Here is a 15140-nt window from a genome sequence, read left to right on the forward strand (position 1 = left end):
GTACTTACTAACTTCAGTACATGTCGATGTCGTCTTCGGCCTACAGTTTTGCAATGTTAGAATTGAATTGTTTGTAGTTTGAAACTCGTGAGGACTAGGAAAGAATTCACTATTCCTTCAAGTCGCTTCTTGGTTGTGCATTATGTTTGCGTTATGATGAGGTGTCATGGGAGCAACGCCATAATCATAAATCGTGCAGGTAAATAAGCATGTGCGGTTCCATGAGCATATTTGCGTTAAACAATTAGCAGCGAAGAAGAAACAATGAGCTGCAAACCGTGTGTGGTATGCAGCACGAACTGTTACAACTAAATGATGAAGGCTATAGCTATAATGATGCATGATGGAATTTCTAGTGAAAGAAAATTTACTTTTAAACGCCATGTAATTGCCGGCAATTGACTTAAAACCCCACTTAACTAACCTAGATGGTTAATGTGCAAGCATAAAAATTTTCAAAAATATATAATTTGCATCATAAAACAAAATTTATGATAATTTTGTTGATAAATCATACGGACAAAAATGGCCTACAGTGAAGATAACCGAATTTTGACCCCTTGAACCTTTATACAAGGTGTTGCAAATATATATTTTGATTCGATTTTTTTAAAAATGTCTTATCATGCAAGAAAATAATAGACCCTTGCATCGACCTGTTGATTACTCTTCAACGACGCCAATTTCATTCTTCATACGCCACACTCTAAGCATTATGCGTCGTTCGCACCGAAGAAAGAAGTTCTTTGCCGTTCGTATGGCTTTGACTTTGTGCGTCCTGCGTTCACGGCGCGCCTCCTTGTTCTTCTTCTTCTTCAGCGCCAGCGGGGACCGCCCGAGCAAAAACCCACCGCACATGGCCATCGTCAACAAACCAAAGAGTTAGTTACCTGTCTGCTGCTGAACGCGGTGCCACGGCGAAGCGCGAGCGCACTGATAGGTACAAACATCGCGAAAGCCACATTTAATTAATTAGTTACGTATTATATAGATATTTTGTGCTTTAAAACAAATTAAGTGCAGAATATAATAAATGAAATAAAATTGTTGATTTGTTAATGGGTGATTGTTGAACACATTGATCAAGTAATGACTAATTGATTGAATCGATTATACCAGCTGGGAAAGCATCATCAATGTGTGGGTCGGTGTAAATTGAGTCGATCACCACGACCGCGAAGAGCAGCCACAGCCGGAGCACATTGGCTCTAATTGGAAATCCAAAGATCAGCGAATTCACCGAAAACGCAAACCGCGATAAACACAAATAGCTGGATACAATTACTTAAATTACATTCATCAGAGTTAATTAAATTCGAAACTATTAAATAATAATTATTTAATTAATAAACTTGTTCACAATGTTAAAGTTATTACTGCTAGTTGTGTGTTTCTGTGGGTTTAATAACGCTGCACAGGCTAAATCAAAATCATGTAAGTAAATAATTATAAAATTGAGTTTTTGTAAAAATATTCACAAAAATTGTAAGAACATGTAAGATATGAATCTTTTTGCATTTCTGCTCCTGCCAGGCGTGCTGTGTAATTAGCCGACAATTATTCTAATTAATAGCGCATCGCAACTACAATCTAGTAGTGTACACGGGTAGCACCTCGATGTTTACTCAAGAAGTCAAGACCATAAACTCACACACGACCACAGACGCGATGTGTGGTTTGGTTTGGTTATGACATTGCGAGTTGATGCGCTGGTTACACCTTGCATGTTGAACGTTTCACTCTTGATGTAAACGTAAAAAAGGAAAGAAGTCAGCGTTTTCGGCTTCGTGGCGATAACGACCGGTTGATAAAATGGGCCAATTAACTCGCTTAGTAATTACACTTAAATTACGCTGGTTGCTGAAAGCTGGGAATTAAGTTTCAAACAAGCATTGCTCAAAAATTAAATCAAGGTTAATAAAATTATTTAAAAAATTGCTTCCAATGCTCAAAATTAACGAAAATAATTGATTTTTAGTATTTTGTAATGTAATTTTTCTTAATTGATTGAAAGCAACTCATTACACGAGTGTTTGGGCGTATCACAGCTGCCGAACACGAGGAACAAGTTCAAAGTAAAAAAAAAATCGGTTTTTGTTCCGCTGAGGCGTTGTGTTCTATGCTCTTGAGAAATAGATGGAAGATGGAATACCTTAGTACTTTAGTTCTTCAGTTCTGGTTTTCTGAACTTGCAGGCGTATGAATATGTTCGTGTGTATGGGTTGTGTTGTGCATTTAACTTTTTGTAACTTTGAACTCTCTTCGAAACGTTTTTGAATATTCATGAGTCACGCAGCGAGCGACAGCACAAAGCACACCAAGCTAACAGTTCGTGTTTCGTGTGGCAAAAAAAGAAACGAGATTACATTACTTATACTTTATACATTTTTGTTTAAAAAACGATTTTAACGCCCTCACATTAAGATTTTTAAACGTGATTCAATTAAATTTTATAATCTATTCGTGATAAAAACAAATTACTATTTTTGATTAGTTACTGGAGGTAAAAAGTAATTCTTAGCAAAATATTTGCGTTTTTTGAATACGGGCGAATACAATTCGAGTGAAAACAATTGCAAATGTGTACTTTTTGTTACTTTTCAGACGAACCGTAAAAAACGAGTTGGTCCTAGTTGATTAACAAAGCGAAACCAATCGTCATGATGATGATGATGATGACACACATCGAGTACGACTCGATGCTGCGAATGTGGAATATTTTCGAAATGGCGAAACAGAAAATGCGCGTCGCGATCACAATGCGAGCAGACGCGGGGGAAAGCAAAATACACGATTTTAATTTATGATAAAACGCTCATTGTGCGGACAACACGAGCCTGAGTGCGTTTTGCAAAACGAAATGTTAATACATATGTAGGTTGTATTTACCTACCTAAAATGTAAATACATTTTATATAAATGTTAGCTAAATATATACACAAAAAACATTGCTGCTGCTAATTGGGATGCATAATCATGAGCAACAAAAACAGCACAAATTGCCAAGCAGAAAACGTTTTCTTTTTTTGTTTGTTTCGGAAAATGTGTGTTCCAACCTTTTTTGCTTTTTGGACAAAGCATTCGTCGAAGAATTAAGAATCGAAAACATGCAAAAAATTGTTTGTTCATTCTTCATCGTATAAAAGGATAAAAATACCGAAAAATAATGTTATTAATGGATTAGGTCCACGGTCCACTCCAATTATTAATTATTTGAAATGTCTATATATTTAATTCTGCGAAAAATTGAACCAAAAATATTTTGTAGCGTAAATCAAATTATCAAATTATTAATCAACTAAAACGATTAAAATTTCATGTTTTTGTACGCGTTTTCTTCCCAGAATCAACTAGTCGTTCCAGCTTCTAACTGGACGTTGTGCCGAATCGAATTGAATGGAAATTATGCACCAGCCGAGCGTGAATAATCATTACGACCAATTGACTTTTACTCTCCAACTGCCTACAATTTGACGAGTACTAGTGCTAATTCAAGCAATACGCAAACGAATACGAATTTACTTTGTGCGCAGTCTTATCGGCGTATTCAGATTTTAGACTGGAAACGTTTTGCTCGTTTCGCTTTCTGAACGAATCGCCAGTCGTGCATGATTAATCGTAATTAGTGATTGAAGTTCGGCTTTAGTTAAATAACAAAACATCCCTTTCTGAGTAATAAATTTTACTGGTATATTTGTATGCTTATTATAAAATTTGAAACAATTTTTTTTTTGTTTTTTAAGTTAAATTAATGTAAATTTGTGCACTTTCAAAGAAAATTATACATCAAAGAAGAGTATGCAGATTCCCGTTTCGTCGTTGCTACAATTCCAGTGTCTTTGTACGGCGCCGCTTGCACTTGTTCGCCGTTTGTTTATTTGTTTGCCGCGCGCATCCGATGAAGAAATTAGCATCTCGACATCGGCGCTCACGATTTATTCTGCTCTCGTGTGTGCCTGCGATTGCAACTCGAGTAATGCGTGTTGGACGCACACCTGAGAAGCTAAAAGTGTCCGTCCGCTCGGCGGTGCGTCGCAATTACGGTAACCGATCGGCGGCATCGCAATAATTGACGCACGCAAGCCGCAAACGGACAAGACAAAACGGACGGAATCAATCGCTACGAGCAACAAACCGAATACCGAACGCCCCGACGCGACGGAAAGCAATAAATCGGAGGATTTCCTTTCAATAACGATGCATGTGCGCACAAACAAGATCGCTCATCGAAAGCAACACGCACTTGCATTATACTGTTGGAGTGTTGGACATATTATGCTCACATAAAAAATTCTAATGAAATTGAATGTCAAGAAGCAATAAAAAAGTACGTTTCTAATACTGTACCAAACTGCAAGAGGCCTACATAAACATTTCACTTACTTTAATTAAAAATTACGATTACCAAATTTAAAAAAAATTGAAAGCTAGGCGCCGACCACCAATAAGACACAATCTAGAGGTCGAAATTAAATCCAACTTTTATGTGACAAAAATATAGGCGCTAAAAATCTATATCTCTAGCTTAACAGTAAAAAAATATCCACAGAGAAACTATGAAAAATTGTAAATAATTGAAAATACAACACTACATAGTTCTCTTTCTTAGAAATTCTCTATGGACTCCATGCTTATTCGTGCAGCAAGCAATTATAAAATTATTAGACTGAAGCGTAATTTTCACTCCGCACCAACTCGAAACCCGCAATTATCAATAGCCAGTTGGGAATTTCATTAGGACTACACTTCAATCATAATATATCATAATAATCCGTTCTGCGAGGTGTGAAAGAGTACATTAGATCTAACTTAATTGATGGTTACAAATGCAACAATCATTGCAACTGCTGTGTTAGATGTTTAACACTATTCGATGCGAATAAATTTCCTAACATCACAACAAATAACAACTGTAGATGCAAGAATTAGTCATAATTTGATTTACCAGCAACTGCAGTTTGCAGTTATCTTATAAATAACACGAATGTAAATTCCTGAACTAGGAATATGCCGCTCATGAAAAACAGACTAAGTAAAAAACTAGACAACTGCAATTTCAACGCGTATAAACCAGTTTGCTTGCGGACAGTTGTTTAGTGGTGTTTTATTGTGTGTATAGTTGTTAGGAGTGCGTTAATATTATGATGTTCGAATGATGACTTCTCGTTGTTCGTTGTGTTTTGTAATGCGAGAAATGATTAGCGGTTTAACTGCAACCGCGTTTTGCATGAATTCATCGCTAATTCTGCTCATTTTACGAGCGCGCGAGTAGCGAGCCGGAATCCCGGGATGCGATGTGCTCACATACCTATACACGTACAGATTCACTCGGAAAGACAATTAGCGTTATTAAACAGGTTCGGATAATGGTTTAATTAATGTTTATTCGAATGCGGTAATATTATCATTAGTTGTGTTTAATGCAATTCTACTACGGTAGATGCAATAGATAACTCTAATTTGCGCATGTTTTAAATAAGTTTGCAATGAATTAGTAATAAGGCACTGAATTAATGAATATTCAACATTTATGCAATTCAATAGTACGTAAATAGCAACTTATTCGTTTTTCAGTCGGTTTAACTTAGAATACAAAAGAAAATAACCCGCTTTTTGCATAATTTCACTTAAACCAAACAGATTTTAGGGTTATGACATAACCTAACAGTAAAATTATCTTCAACTTAATTTATTTAAGCGCAAACCTAACCTAGAAACGTTCTTTCTGCATGGTTCTTTCAAATTATGACTTCGGCCGACGTTCGGTTCTGGTTCTGGTTATGACCTGCTATAAATAAAGGCTCACGTGCATAATTCAAAAATCGTGGGCACGGAGTACCGTCCATCCGAAAGGTGTCATGCGCTTCGTGTCGAAACCGGGCGTCACGACGAAAAATGCAAAAGAATTACGGCCTGCGCGCGGCACGAACAACCAAAAAAAAAGCGCCGTTCCTCGTCACCGTCAAAAAAAGGCAAAAAGTCATTATCTGCCACATGGGCATGTACACCCATCGTGCTAGAAGGTCCACATACTACCGCACACACACAGCCACAGGCAATACAGGAGAGATTCAGTTATTTTTAAATTTAATTTCCACCGTAAACGGTATTTAATTCGTCGTTTTCCACATCCACACGCGTCGATTAACCGCACGCACGCATCGGTAGAAATTACACGAATTACAGCAAAAACCCGAGCAACTAGCACATACGAATACGTAATAAGCCGTAAAACTCAAACGTAATAAATGGTCTGCCTTTTTTCAACAAGTAAAAACTTTTCACGCACAATATGCAACACAATAATTATAAGGTTATATATATATCCATGAAATTAACTGTCATCATCTTTCTTTTGGTAATTGCAGACGTGAAGAATCTGATCGGCGAGCCGGACTATAGAAAGGTCCAGCTGCATTGGGAGACGGACAAGTTCAATGTCCCCGCGCCGGCCAACTTCCAAATCAGGTACTGCGAGCTGCAATCGTGGGGTTCCCAACGGTGCCGCACCAAATTAGTTGACGACCAAATGAATGGCGAAGGCGCCGGGATGGACATCGACGGGGAAGATCTACGCGTATATTCAACTGAAATCGTCGGTTTACGAATGGCAACCACATATTCATTTGAAGTTAAGATGAAGTCCAAAGGTACACGAGAAGATCGGGCCGATGGTGATGACACCAATCAGAATATCATAGTCATACCAACCAAAGGATGTAATTATAATTATAATGGGAAATTGCAAACTGAAACTAATCTTTAAAAATGTTTGCTATTAGTTTCAGCAAAAGCAACGCAATGTCTTCCTCACGCGTCAGAAATAGAAGTTTCAACAGGTCCACACTTTGGTGGTCGAATTGCTGTGGAAGCAGCCGATGGTGAAAGATGTGCAATTGATGGTGAACCACATAGTTCTAGAGACACCTACACTTTGCGTATAAATCATGCTGAATGTGGAAGTGCAGTAAATGAAACAACTGTGGCAACCTTTGTTTTGGTTCAAGAAAATCTCCCCATTCTAACGCATAGCACAAGAAGATTTTTAGTCCTGTGCACATACCAACCAGAAACATTGACTGTTCGAGCAGGTTTGAATTTACCAAATAATCAGAAACATCACGGTCAAGGACAAGGCAAAGTCACTTTGGAAGAAGAAAACTCTGTGAATGATAAAAAAAGCGATAGAGGACGTACCGGAAGAGTACTACATAAACCAGAAGCCTTAGGTGAGAAAAATTCCGATAAAAATAAATGTTAACGAAACTAATGTGTTAATTTGTTGAATCTTAGTAAATCCCAACGTTGACAAGTCTCGACGCGCCGACGAAGACACGCTCTACTTCCGCGTGCCTTTGATCGTCGTCTTCCTTTTGATGCTCGTCGGTATCGCGGTCGGCCTGATGGAGATCGTCCGGCTGCGCATTAAAGCACGCCTACTCAAGGAGTGCGACACGCGTTCAATCGCTTCCATGTCCAGTTGCAACACGATCGCGTAGAATAAAACCACGAGAACAAAAAAAACAACACGACTTTCTTCTCTTATTTTATTTTTAAATTTATGTTTGATGTAGGTGAAATTGTGATGCGCATTTGTTGTGGTTTAACTTTTACTTGTGTGCTTGCACCGTGCGCAGTTTGAAACACACATCAAAGCAATTTTCAAGCAAAAATACAAACAGAACTTGTTTTGATAATCAATGGAGACAAATTGCGCACGGGTGTATGCACGTAGACGTAGTGATTTTTAACTTATTACATTATTTTACTAGAAATATAAATTTTGTATAAAAATACAAAAATAAACTGCTAAAGTAAAGTTCCATTTGTGTTTATAATTGAAGTTGATTAAACCTTTCCATGTTGCTAGCTTGAAGCTCTTCGATTGCAAGTTGAGCTTGCAATCGCATAACGGCATCGTCGTCTTTGTCGTAGATCTCTCGCAGGGAGCGGTAAACGTCTTCAATCTGACCATGAAAAAATGGAAACGTTTTGGGTCCAAGGCCGATAAACAACCCACGAAAGACGGTCACAGCAGCTCGGCGAGCCTCCACCGCCGGGTCTGTCATGATCACGTCGCGCACCAAATCCAGCACCTATTAATCATTCACGATGGCGGCAAAAATTGGATTACAAGCGTATACAATAGCAAATACAAAACTGAATTAACGAGAAAATGTGGCAGAAAACGTCTGAAAAATGAACACTTACTTCGTTAACAATTGTACCAAGTTTATTGCCCAAGACCTGGCAAAGCTCACCGAGATTTGATAAGCTCGACGCACGCATAAGATGATCGTCGTCCTTGGCGGTCAATAAGAACGTATTCAATAGAAGACTTTTATATTGTAGCGCCCTGTCGCCTAAATGAACAAAAATAACACACAATTGAGGTTATAACACATTAGTTGGACTGTATGCAACCAATTTATCGTGCTTATTGTGTCCTAAGCTACTATTGCCCATCTACTTTTTATCCAAGCTCGCCCACAACGTCAAATCAAATTCATGCAAGTCATGGCAAAGTTCGAAACCGCATTATAATCCGCCGCGACTTGCACGGGAGACACCGGCAAATACAATTAGTAACCGTTAATACTGGGTATGTAGTCGCAATGTCAGACTCCAGTTATGTTACACGAAGAAACGCGCATGTCGCGCATGTAATGTCATGTAGAGTGTCACAGTGGTTCGCTCGAGTCGCCCCATGCTTCCGCACACGATGCAACACGGCGAGAATCCAAAGTGGAGCAAGAACAGGATAAGACGATTTTGCTAAATGTTTTAAAATATCGTAAAATTAACTTCCAGCGAAAAATATCATACTTCAAAAACTAAATAATTCAATGATAATCATTAAATCAGTAATTAAATATGATTACATTTGATTTTTTACTGAAACACTTAGTGTAGTAACGATCCAATCAGTAATGGTTTCACCTCGTGTGTGAAGTCTGGTGCGTTTTAATGCGTTCGAAGCACTTTGGTCATAAAGTCGCATAGATTACTTTGAAGTGCACTCCCGACTATCACTTCGGTAATGTATTTATTATGACATGTAATGACACAGAATATTTCACCGGAGAATTGAGCCACATTCAACATAAAAAATGTTAAATATCTAAAACTTTTAATTAATTATCTTCAATTGAAGCAAATTGAAATCAAACTTATTCAAATGCACTCTAAGCAACATTACTGTTCGAGACTTTCTTCATTATCTGTATTATTACAATAAGAACACAGAAAGTTTCATATTTTAAACGTCATCGACCTGTGAATCAAATCACAACCAAAGAATTTTTTTTCCCCTTACAAAAACTTAGAAGTTGCAATCATCAATGATAATTATCATGCGATGAATAAATGTATTGAAATGCTCAAGCACCACTTAACAATGTGTGTTAACACACTTTTCCCTTTTTTTTTCTTATTGCTTCATTCGTTGTTGAATATTCGCGATTGTAAAATCGCCTTATTAATACATCTGTCGCACTTAAGTAGCGTGTTCTAAATTTCTCTTCTTTAATTCACTTAAGTTTGTTGACATATGGATCTAGTTCAGAAGAACTATTCTACACTACTAAGAAATTATATTAATAAGTATTATTCAAATCCATCACTTCGAACAAGAAGATTATCTTCAAATAGATTTTTTGCTGATATATCATTTGTTAGGTACAGTTAAGCTTGTCTTGCATCTTGAATGCCTTGTACGTCTTGTGCATTTAAATGTTTATCATCGTTTATAATTTATTTAGCGTTGTGCGTGATGGTGACTCGGTGTTCGCTCGACTATAAAGTTTTCTTTCAAGCCGCGCCACGCACAACTGCCATGCGTGTGTGGGTAAAATCTTAGATGTATAATAATAATCGTGCGTCGAGAGGTCGGGGCTTGTTTTTCATTCTGCAAGTCCGAGTCAGTCAATTCAAGTTGATGACTATAATGACCGAGAAAGGAAGCAGATCGTTACGAGGTTTCAAATTTGCATTATATGTGAAGATGAATTTAAAAACAATCTTTAAACAAAATACGAATTAAATTTTTTTTTAAATAAATCTTCGTTTTTAATAAATTTATGTATTTGATCATATAAAATGCAATTTTTATTCCTGTACATTTTATTATAGCTAAGGTGTAAAGTTCAACACTATCATTTTCTCATCGTCGACGCGATGATGGGTTGAAATGCAGCAAATAGCTAAAAGGCTTTTTATTTATTCGCGCGCATGATAACTCTATAAGAATTCAATATGAAACGTGTTTCGCACGCTCGTTTATTGTGCCGTTAAACAGTTGTTAAAACAGCAACACCCGGCATGGAGGAACGCGAATAAAATCATATGTGCAGAGGAATAAACCCAAAGAAAAATAATACCGGCACATTCGCACGTAAACGACAATTTCGTTGGCAGTAACTTCAATTTAAGTATTTTGATTTTATACGGGAACAAATTGACATAAGTCATAACCATTATACGTTAAAACTAAATTAAATAATAAATCCTGAAGTATTTTTAGTTTTGAATAGCAAGACAAGTTTCCAGAAATATTAACTCACTCTCAAGTTTCGAGTTAGCAAGTACCTACAATCGTGTTTGTTATAAACTAAGACTTCGCCCTTTCGTAGAAAACTAGAATAGAAGCGCGGCGAATTATCTCGAGTACCTGGCAAGCGTGCCCAATGCGGCACACGTATACAAGGGCACATACCTCATGCCGATAGTGGCACAGACGGCACGAGCGCGCAAAACGACACAAATGGCACACAGCGTGCGAGTAATGAGCGCGACGATGCACACTGGAAGATGCTCGCGAGATATAGCCACACGTGCAATAGTGCAATGCGCACAAAGGTAATGTCATTCTGTGTGGTGTGGTAACGACGAGAAAGTGGAGTGCACGACTGCACGACGACAGTCGACAGTCGGCACGCTCAGGTGCGCGTTACACCTTAAATAATGTTAATATCATTAAAGCCATGTTTGCATCTGTTCGTCTACTTCTTCCTACTTCACAGCACATTTTCGAATAAAAAAATTCGTTATAGTTAATCAAATATCAAACTTTAAATAAACCTTCATCAAGTTAAACAGTAATCCTATTACGTCAGCAAACCATTCAAGTCCTAGAACCCCAGACGAAGGAAACTTGAGGAATTCGATAATTTGCTAATTTGTTAATCGATCGGCGGTAAAACCGCGTAAATGTTTAATCGTGCTTGGCATAATTAAACAATTATCGAAGTTGATTACGGCTGACGCACACGCGCTACGGTGAATAATGTAGTTACTTACCTAAGTTGCGTGAAACTTTCATTAGAACTTCACCCAACTTCATGCGCGTCTCAAGACTCGTCGCAGGTCCGCCCATACTTTGATCTAAGCCAGAATATTCGTCTACGAGAATTTCCAACACCGTATCGGGAAAGAGATCGGTCATCGTCACCAGCCCCTTAATCGCTTGCAGATAAATATACGAATCTTCATGTTTTATGTTTTGCTATCAAAACAAACGCTATCTGATGAAGTTGTATAAATAAGTTGCATTACACTTACATGAAAAATGTTTAAAATGAACATTTTTCGTCCCAATACGTCAGGATGTTTATTCTCGACGAGTTTAGCAAGTGTTACTAACCCGGCAGCACGCACCGGTAGCAATGGATCACAGACGTCGTCGATAGCTTTATCTAATTCGCTCTTGCATTTAGCCTCACCGTCATCTTCCTGGGCAGAACCTGTAATGCCACTTCCACGGCCTTCTAAGGCATCAATAACGCTCGTCGCCAAGGCGCGCAATTCGTCATTAACGCACCGATCGCGTATCGTTTGCAATGGATTCAATACAACAGCAACTTTTGTCCATTTCTTTTTGCATGTCGTTGTCACCAACGCTTGCAGGATTGTGATCAACAAAAATATTACCCGGAAATCAGATGACTCGCAATTATCCTTGCGATACTCCCCTCTCTGGATCGCCTTCGTCAACGCATCGCCAACAAAGTCAAAAAAATCCGAAGAATCATCTGAGAGCATCTTCTGCACGTTCTTGTCTTCTACAAGCGCTGTCAACAGATTATACAGGCGTAATTTCTTCGACATGTCCGTAAACTTTCGTTCGGCTTCTGTTACCGATTGTCCTTTCCGAGAAGTTCCGGGAGGATTATTAAAGAGAGTCAAAAGACGGAGAAAAAATGACATCTTAAACTTGTCGCTGATACGAGTGTCAGGCTTTTTCAGTAATTTATATAACGCCTGCGCTCGAAGAGTCTCATCATTCGATAATGCAATATCTTGCGGACATAGAGAAACAAAAAATTTATTATCAGCTAATATTACTGACAAAAATTCGTTAAATAAAAAGATTGCATGTGGCCTCAATCGCGTATCTACACCACGGTAGAAAAACGTAACCCTGGAACCACATAAACATGTATCGAATATGTGTTTATTAATTTTCTTCAATATTGTTGCATCGTTGTAACCAATTCCTCTAGATGCTTTCCAAAGATAATTTATTAAGATCGTTTCCATATCTTGCACGATAGCCTCAATGGTCGCATTGAAGGAGCGACCATGTGTTGTCGCCGTATAAATACGGAAAATTGCATCAATACAAATCGATAATTCGCAGTTGGGTAAATCGGGTGCACCTACGGTAGTTTCAACAAATAGCAATCTTAACAGCCGCATTGTTCGTTGAATAGCATCCGTTACATCCTCCTTTTTGTTTAAAAAGTAATGTTCTTCAAAAGGTATAACAGCCATGGCTATCTCGTCCACATTAATTAACTGCAGTAATATTAAGCCAAAAACAGGTGCAAGCAGATCGATTCTACATAATTCCTTGTCGACAAGGTAGAAGTTTTTTACACATGAAACAAATATCATCTCAAAAGGACCTTTACTTCCATCGCCTTCTAATACAAGCTTCAATAGTTGCTGCTTAACAGACTCATTAATACCATATCTGGTTCTCATGCCGATAATCAGTTTTGTGAGCACATCAATAGTCTTCCAATTCTTGGTGCTATCATTGGATTCATAGTCCCTCGAAGGTTCCATTAGGACGTTAGTTATTAACATTAATCCATTTTCAGCAGTCAACATTTTGTTCAAATTCTTATTCACCGCAGCAGTGAACCATCGACATTCAGATCTTAATAATAACATCGTTTCTTTTATAAATATTTCTTTAGGCATTATCTCCTGGCAATGATCTAGCAACTGGCAAAACTCACATTGGTCTTGTTTAAATCCATCATATAATTCTTGTGTAATGAGATTTCCTCCAGATGAGTCTCCGGGTTTCTTAAGCGGGCAGTATATTATTTGATATATAGCGTTCAAAATCGCATCAAATCCAACAACGACAATAAGCGGGCGCAAACCATCGCATTGTAACAATGAAATTAAGAAGCGTGTTGTGTAGCATAAGCGATTATAATAAGATGTCAACGTTTTCGCTTCGGAGGCGTATGACTGATTGGGTTTAATATATTGCGGTAGCTTCGGTTGCAAATTGAAGCGAATACCAATTATGATCAACTGATGCAATGCATCGCGAATCATTTTATTTTGTTGTAAACTAAGAACATTTAATGCATCATCAGATGCCATTAGAGATGATTTTAATTCATTCAAGAAGTGAAAATTCAATATTAAATATGTATCCACATCAGAATCAATATTTAGTTTTCCCAAATCGAGATCATTAAATGATATTTCATTCTCTTCTTTAATTTTATGGCAATTGTTCAACAATACTTGCATTAAACTTGCAGATTCTACAACAAAATTTTAACAGTTTAGATCATGCAGCGCCATCTATGGGCGCATTTAAACACTATCAGTTTAAACTGTGTATGGCCCGACATCAGCCGGGCAAATTTTAGAACTAATTGAGGTTAACAAAAATCAGTTGTTATTCATGATAAAAACTGTTGTAAAATTGCTAATTTCACTTACCGATCGAAATATTTTCGTTCAGCTTGCATAAATGTTCACAAACCCTAGCTCTATCCATTATTTTCCCTTTTTTTATACTTTGCTTAGACAAAACTTGAGAGCACAAGGCCACCTCAATATGAACTGTTCTACCTCTGTACACACACTATCCAACCAACACTGGTAGGCTTGTTCACAAGCAAAATAATACACCAAACTACAAAAAGTTCCGTTTATTGAATATTATCCAGCCAGCATACTCCTCTCAATATGCACTTAAATATAATGCTTTAAAGAAGTGTGATATCATATTACCAAAAGAAGATTAATTTAAATAAGTTTAAGCTCTTTACAATGTATCAGTGTCACTGCTGCACCCACCTCTAAGGGCTAACACCAAATGCAGAACAGAACCGCCCTGTACTTTATAGTCTTGTGCTGTTTTTTCATCATTCCTAAAAAATTTAAAATAATTGCAGTGAGCAAACTTAAGTCTCATCATGATTGTTTGTATTGCAAAAGCAAATTACATTTGTTTCCCTGAGAAAATCAAGCGTTGCTGCTGTGGTGGAATGCCTTCTTTCTCTTCAACGCGCTCTTTAATACGTTCCACTTTATCAGTGGGTTCGATATCAATTTCAATTTCTTTGCCAGTCAGAGTCTAGAACGAGGAAAGTGAGCGAAACCGAACGATGGTTAGTAGGTTCACCTAACCTAGAGATCACTCACCTTCACTTTGATCAACATATTTATGCTTTGCTACGGATTTTCTATGAGAGTTTTGGTATCGAATGAATTCGAGTATTTGCTGAAGTCTTTCTTGCGTTGAGATTGTGTGACAATGATATTACATATAATTTCTTAATACCGGTGCGAATGACATTCGATGAAACCGAAATTTTGCAGTGAATATGAGAGATTCTGAGAACTGGGACTTTTCTGTTTGCCACTAGCCAACATTGGCAACAGTTCATACGTCAAATTTAAAAAGCCAACAAACTTCAAAATACCATATACCGTTGAATATTAAACAGTCAATTCATGCCAGAAACGACTTTAAAATATAGAATACATTTTCTTTAGATTTAATTTTAAATTAATTTTGCAATTTTCATTACTTGCTCGAGTGTTGTGATTGGCGCATATAAATACAAGACATCCAGTTTGGTGTCAGGTGTACTTACTACTTG

General features: G+C 37.6%; 3 protein-coding genes and 1 long non-coding RNA gene across 4 annotated transcripts; 2 read left to right on the top strand and 2 right to left on the bottom strand.

The window, feature by feature from the left end:
* Positions 1-766: 766 nt before the first annotated feature.
* LOC135795476 (uncharacterized) lies at positions 767-7819 on the top strand. The gene is made up of 4 exons (XM_065307159.1): positions 767-1434; positions 6369-6719; positions 6783-7229; positions 7294-7819. The coding sequence occupies exons 1-4, from the start codon at positions 1362-1364 to the stop codon at positions 7497-7499; spliced, it is 1077 nt and encodes a 358-aa protein (XP_065163231.1). The 5' UTR covers positions 767-1361; the 3' UTR covers positions 7500-7819.
* Positions 7534-14134, bottom strand: Tango6 (transport and golgi organization 6). Its single transcript, XM_065307158.1, has 5 exons — positions 13972-14134; positions 11560-13790; positions 11299-11503; positions 8212-8363; positions 7534-8096 (listed from the first exon to the last, which is right to left on the bottom strand). Exons 1-5 carry the CDS (start codon positions 14027-14029, stop codon positions 7833-7835), a joined length of 2910 nt encoding a protein of 969 aa, XP_065163230.1. The 5' UTR covers positions 14030-14134; the 3' UTR covers positions 7534-7832.
* Positions 10447-10993, top strand: LOC135795478 (uncharacterized). Its single transcript, XR_010549080.1, has 2 exons — positions 10447-10575; positions 10632-10993. It is a non-coding gene; the product is annotated as an uncharacterized lncRNA (long non-coding RNA).
* A 34-nt stretch (positions 14135-14168) lies between the features above and the next one.
* On the bottom strand, positions 14169-14891 carry Nedd8 (Nedd8 ubiquitin like modifier). The gene is made up of 3 exons (XM_065307160.1): positions 14680-14891; positions 14481-14611; positions 14169-14405 (listed from the first exon to the last, which is right to left on the bottom strand). The coding sequence occupies exons 1-3, from the start codon at positions 14695-14697 to the stop codon at positions 14300-14302; spliced, it is 255 nt and encodes an 84-aa protein (XP_065163232.1). The 5' UTR covers positions 14698-14891; the 3' UTR covers positions 14169-14299.
* Positions 14892-15140: the final 249 nt, after the last annotated feature.

Source organism: Atheta coriaria, unplaced genomic scaffold, assembly GCF_025399875.1.
Source record: "Atheta coriaria isolate IRGN ID8LTWV9N9 unplaced genomic scaffold, Caltech_Dcor_3.1 hic_scaffold_7_pilon, whole genome shotgun sequence".
NCBI lineage: Eukaryota > Metazoa > Arthropoda > Insecta > Coleoptera > Staphylinidae > Dalotia > Dalotia coriaria.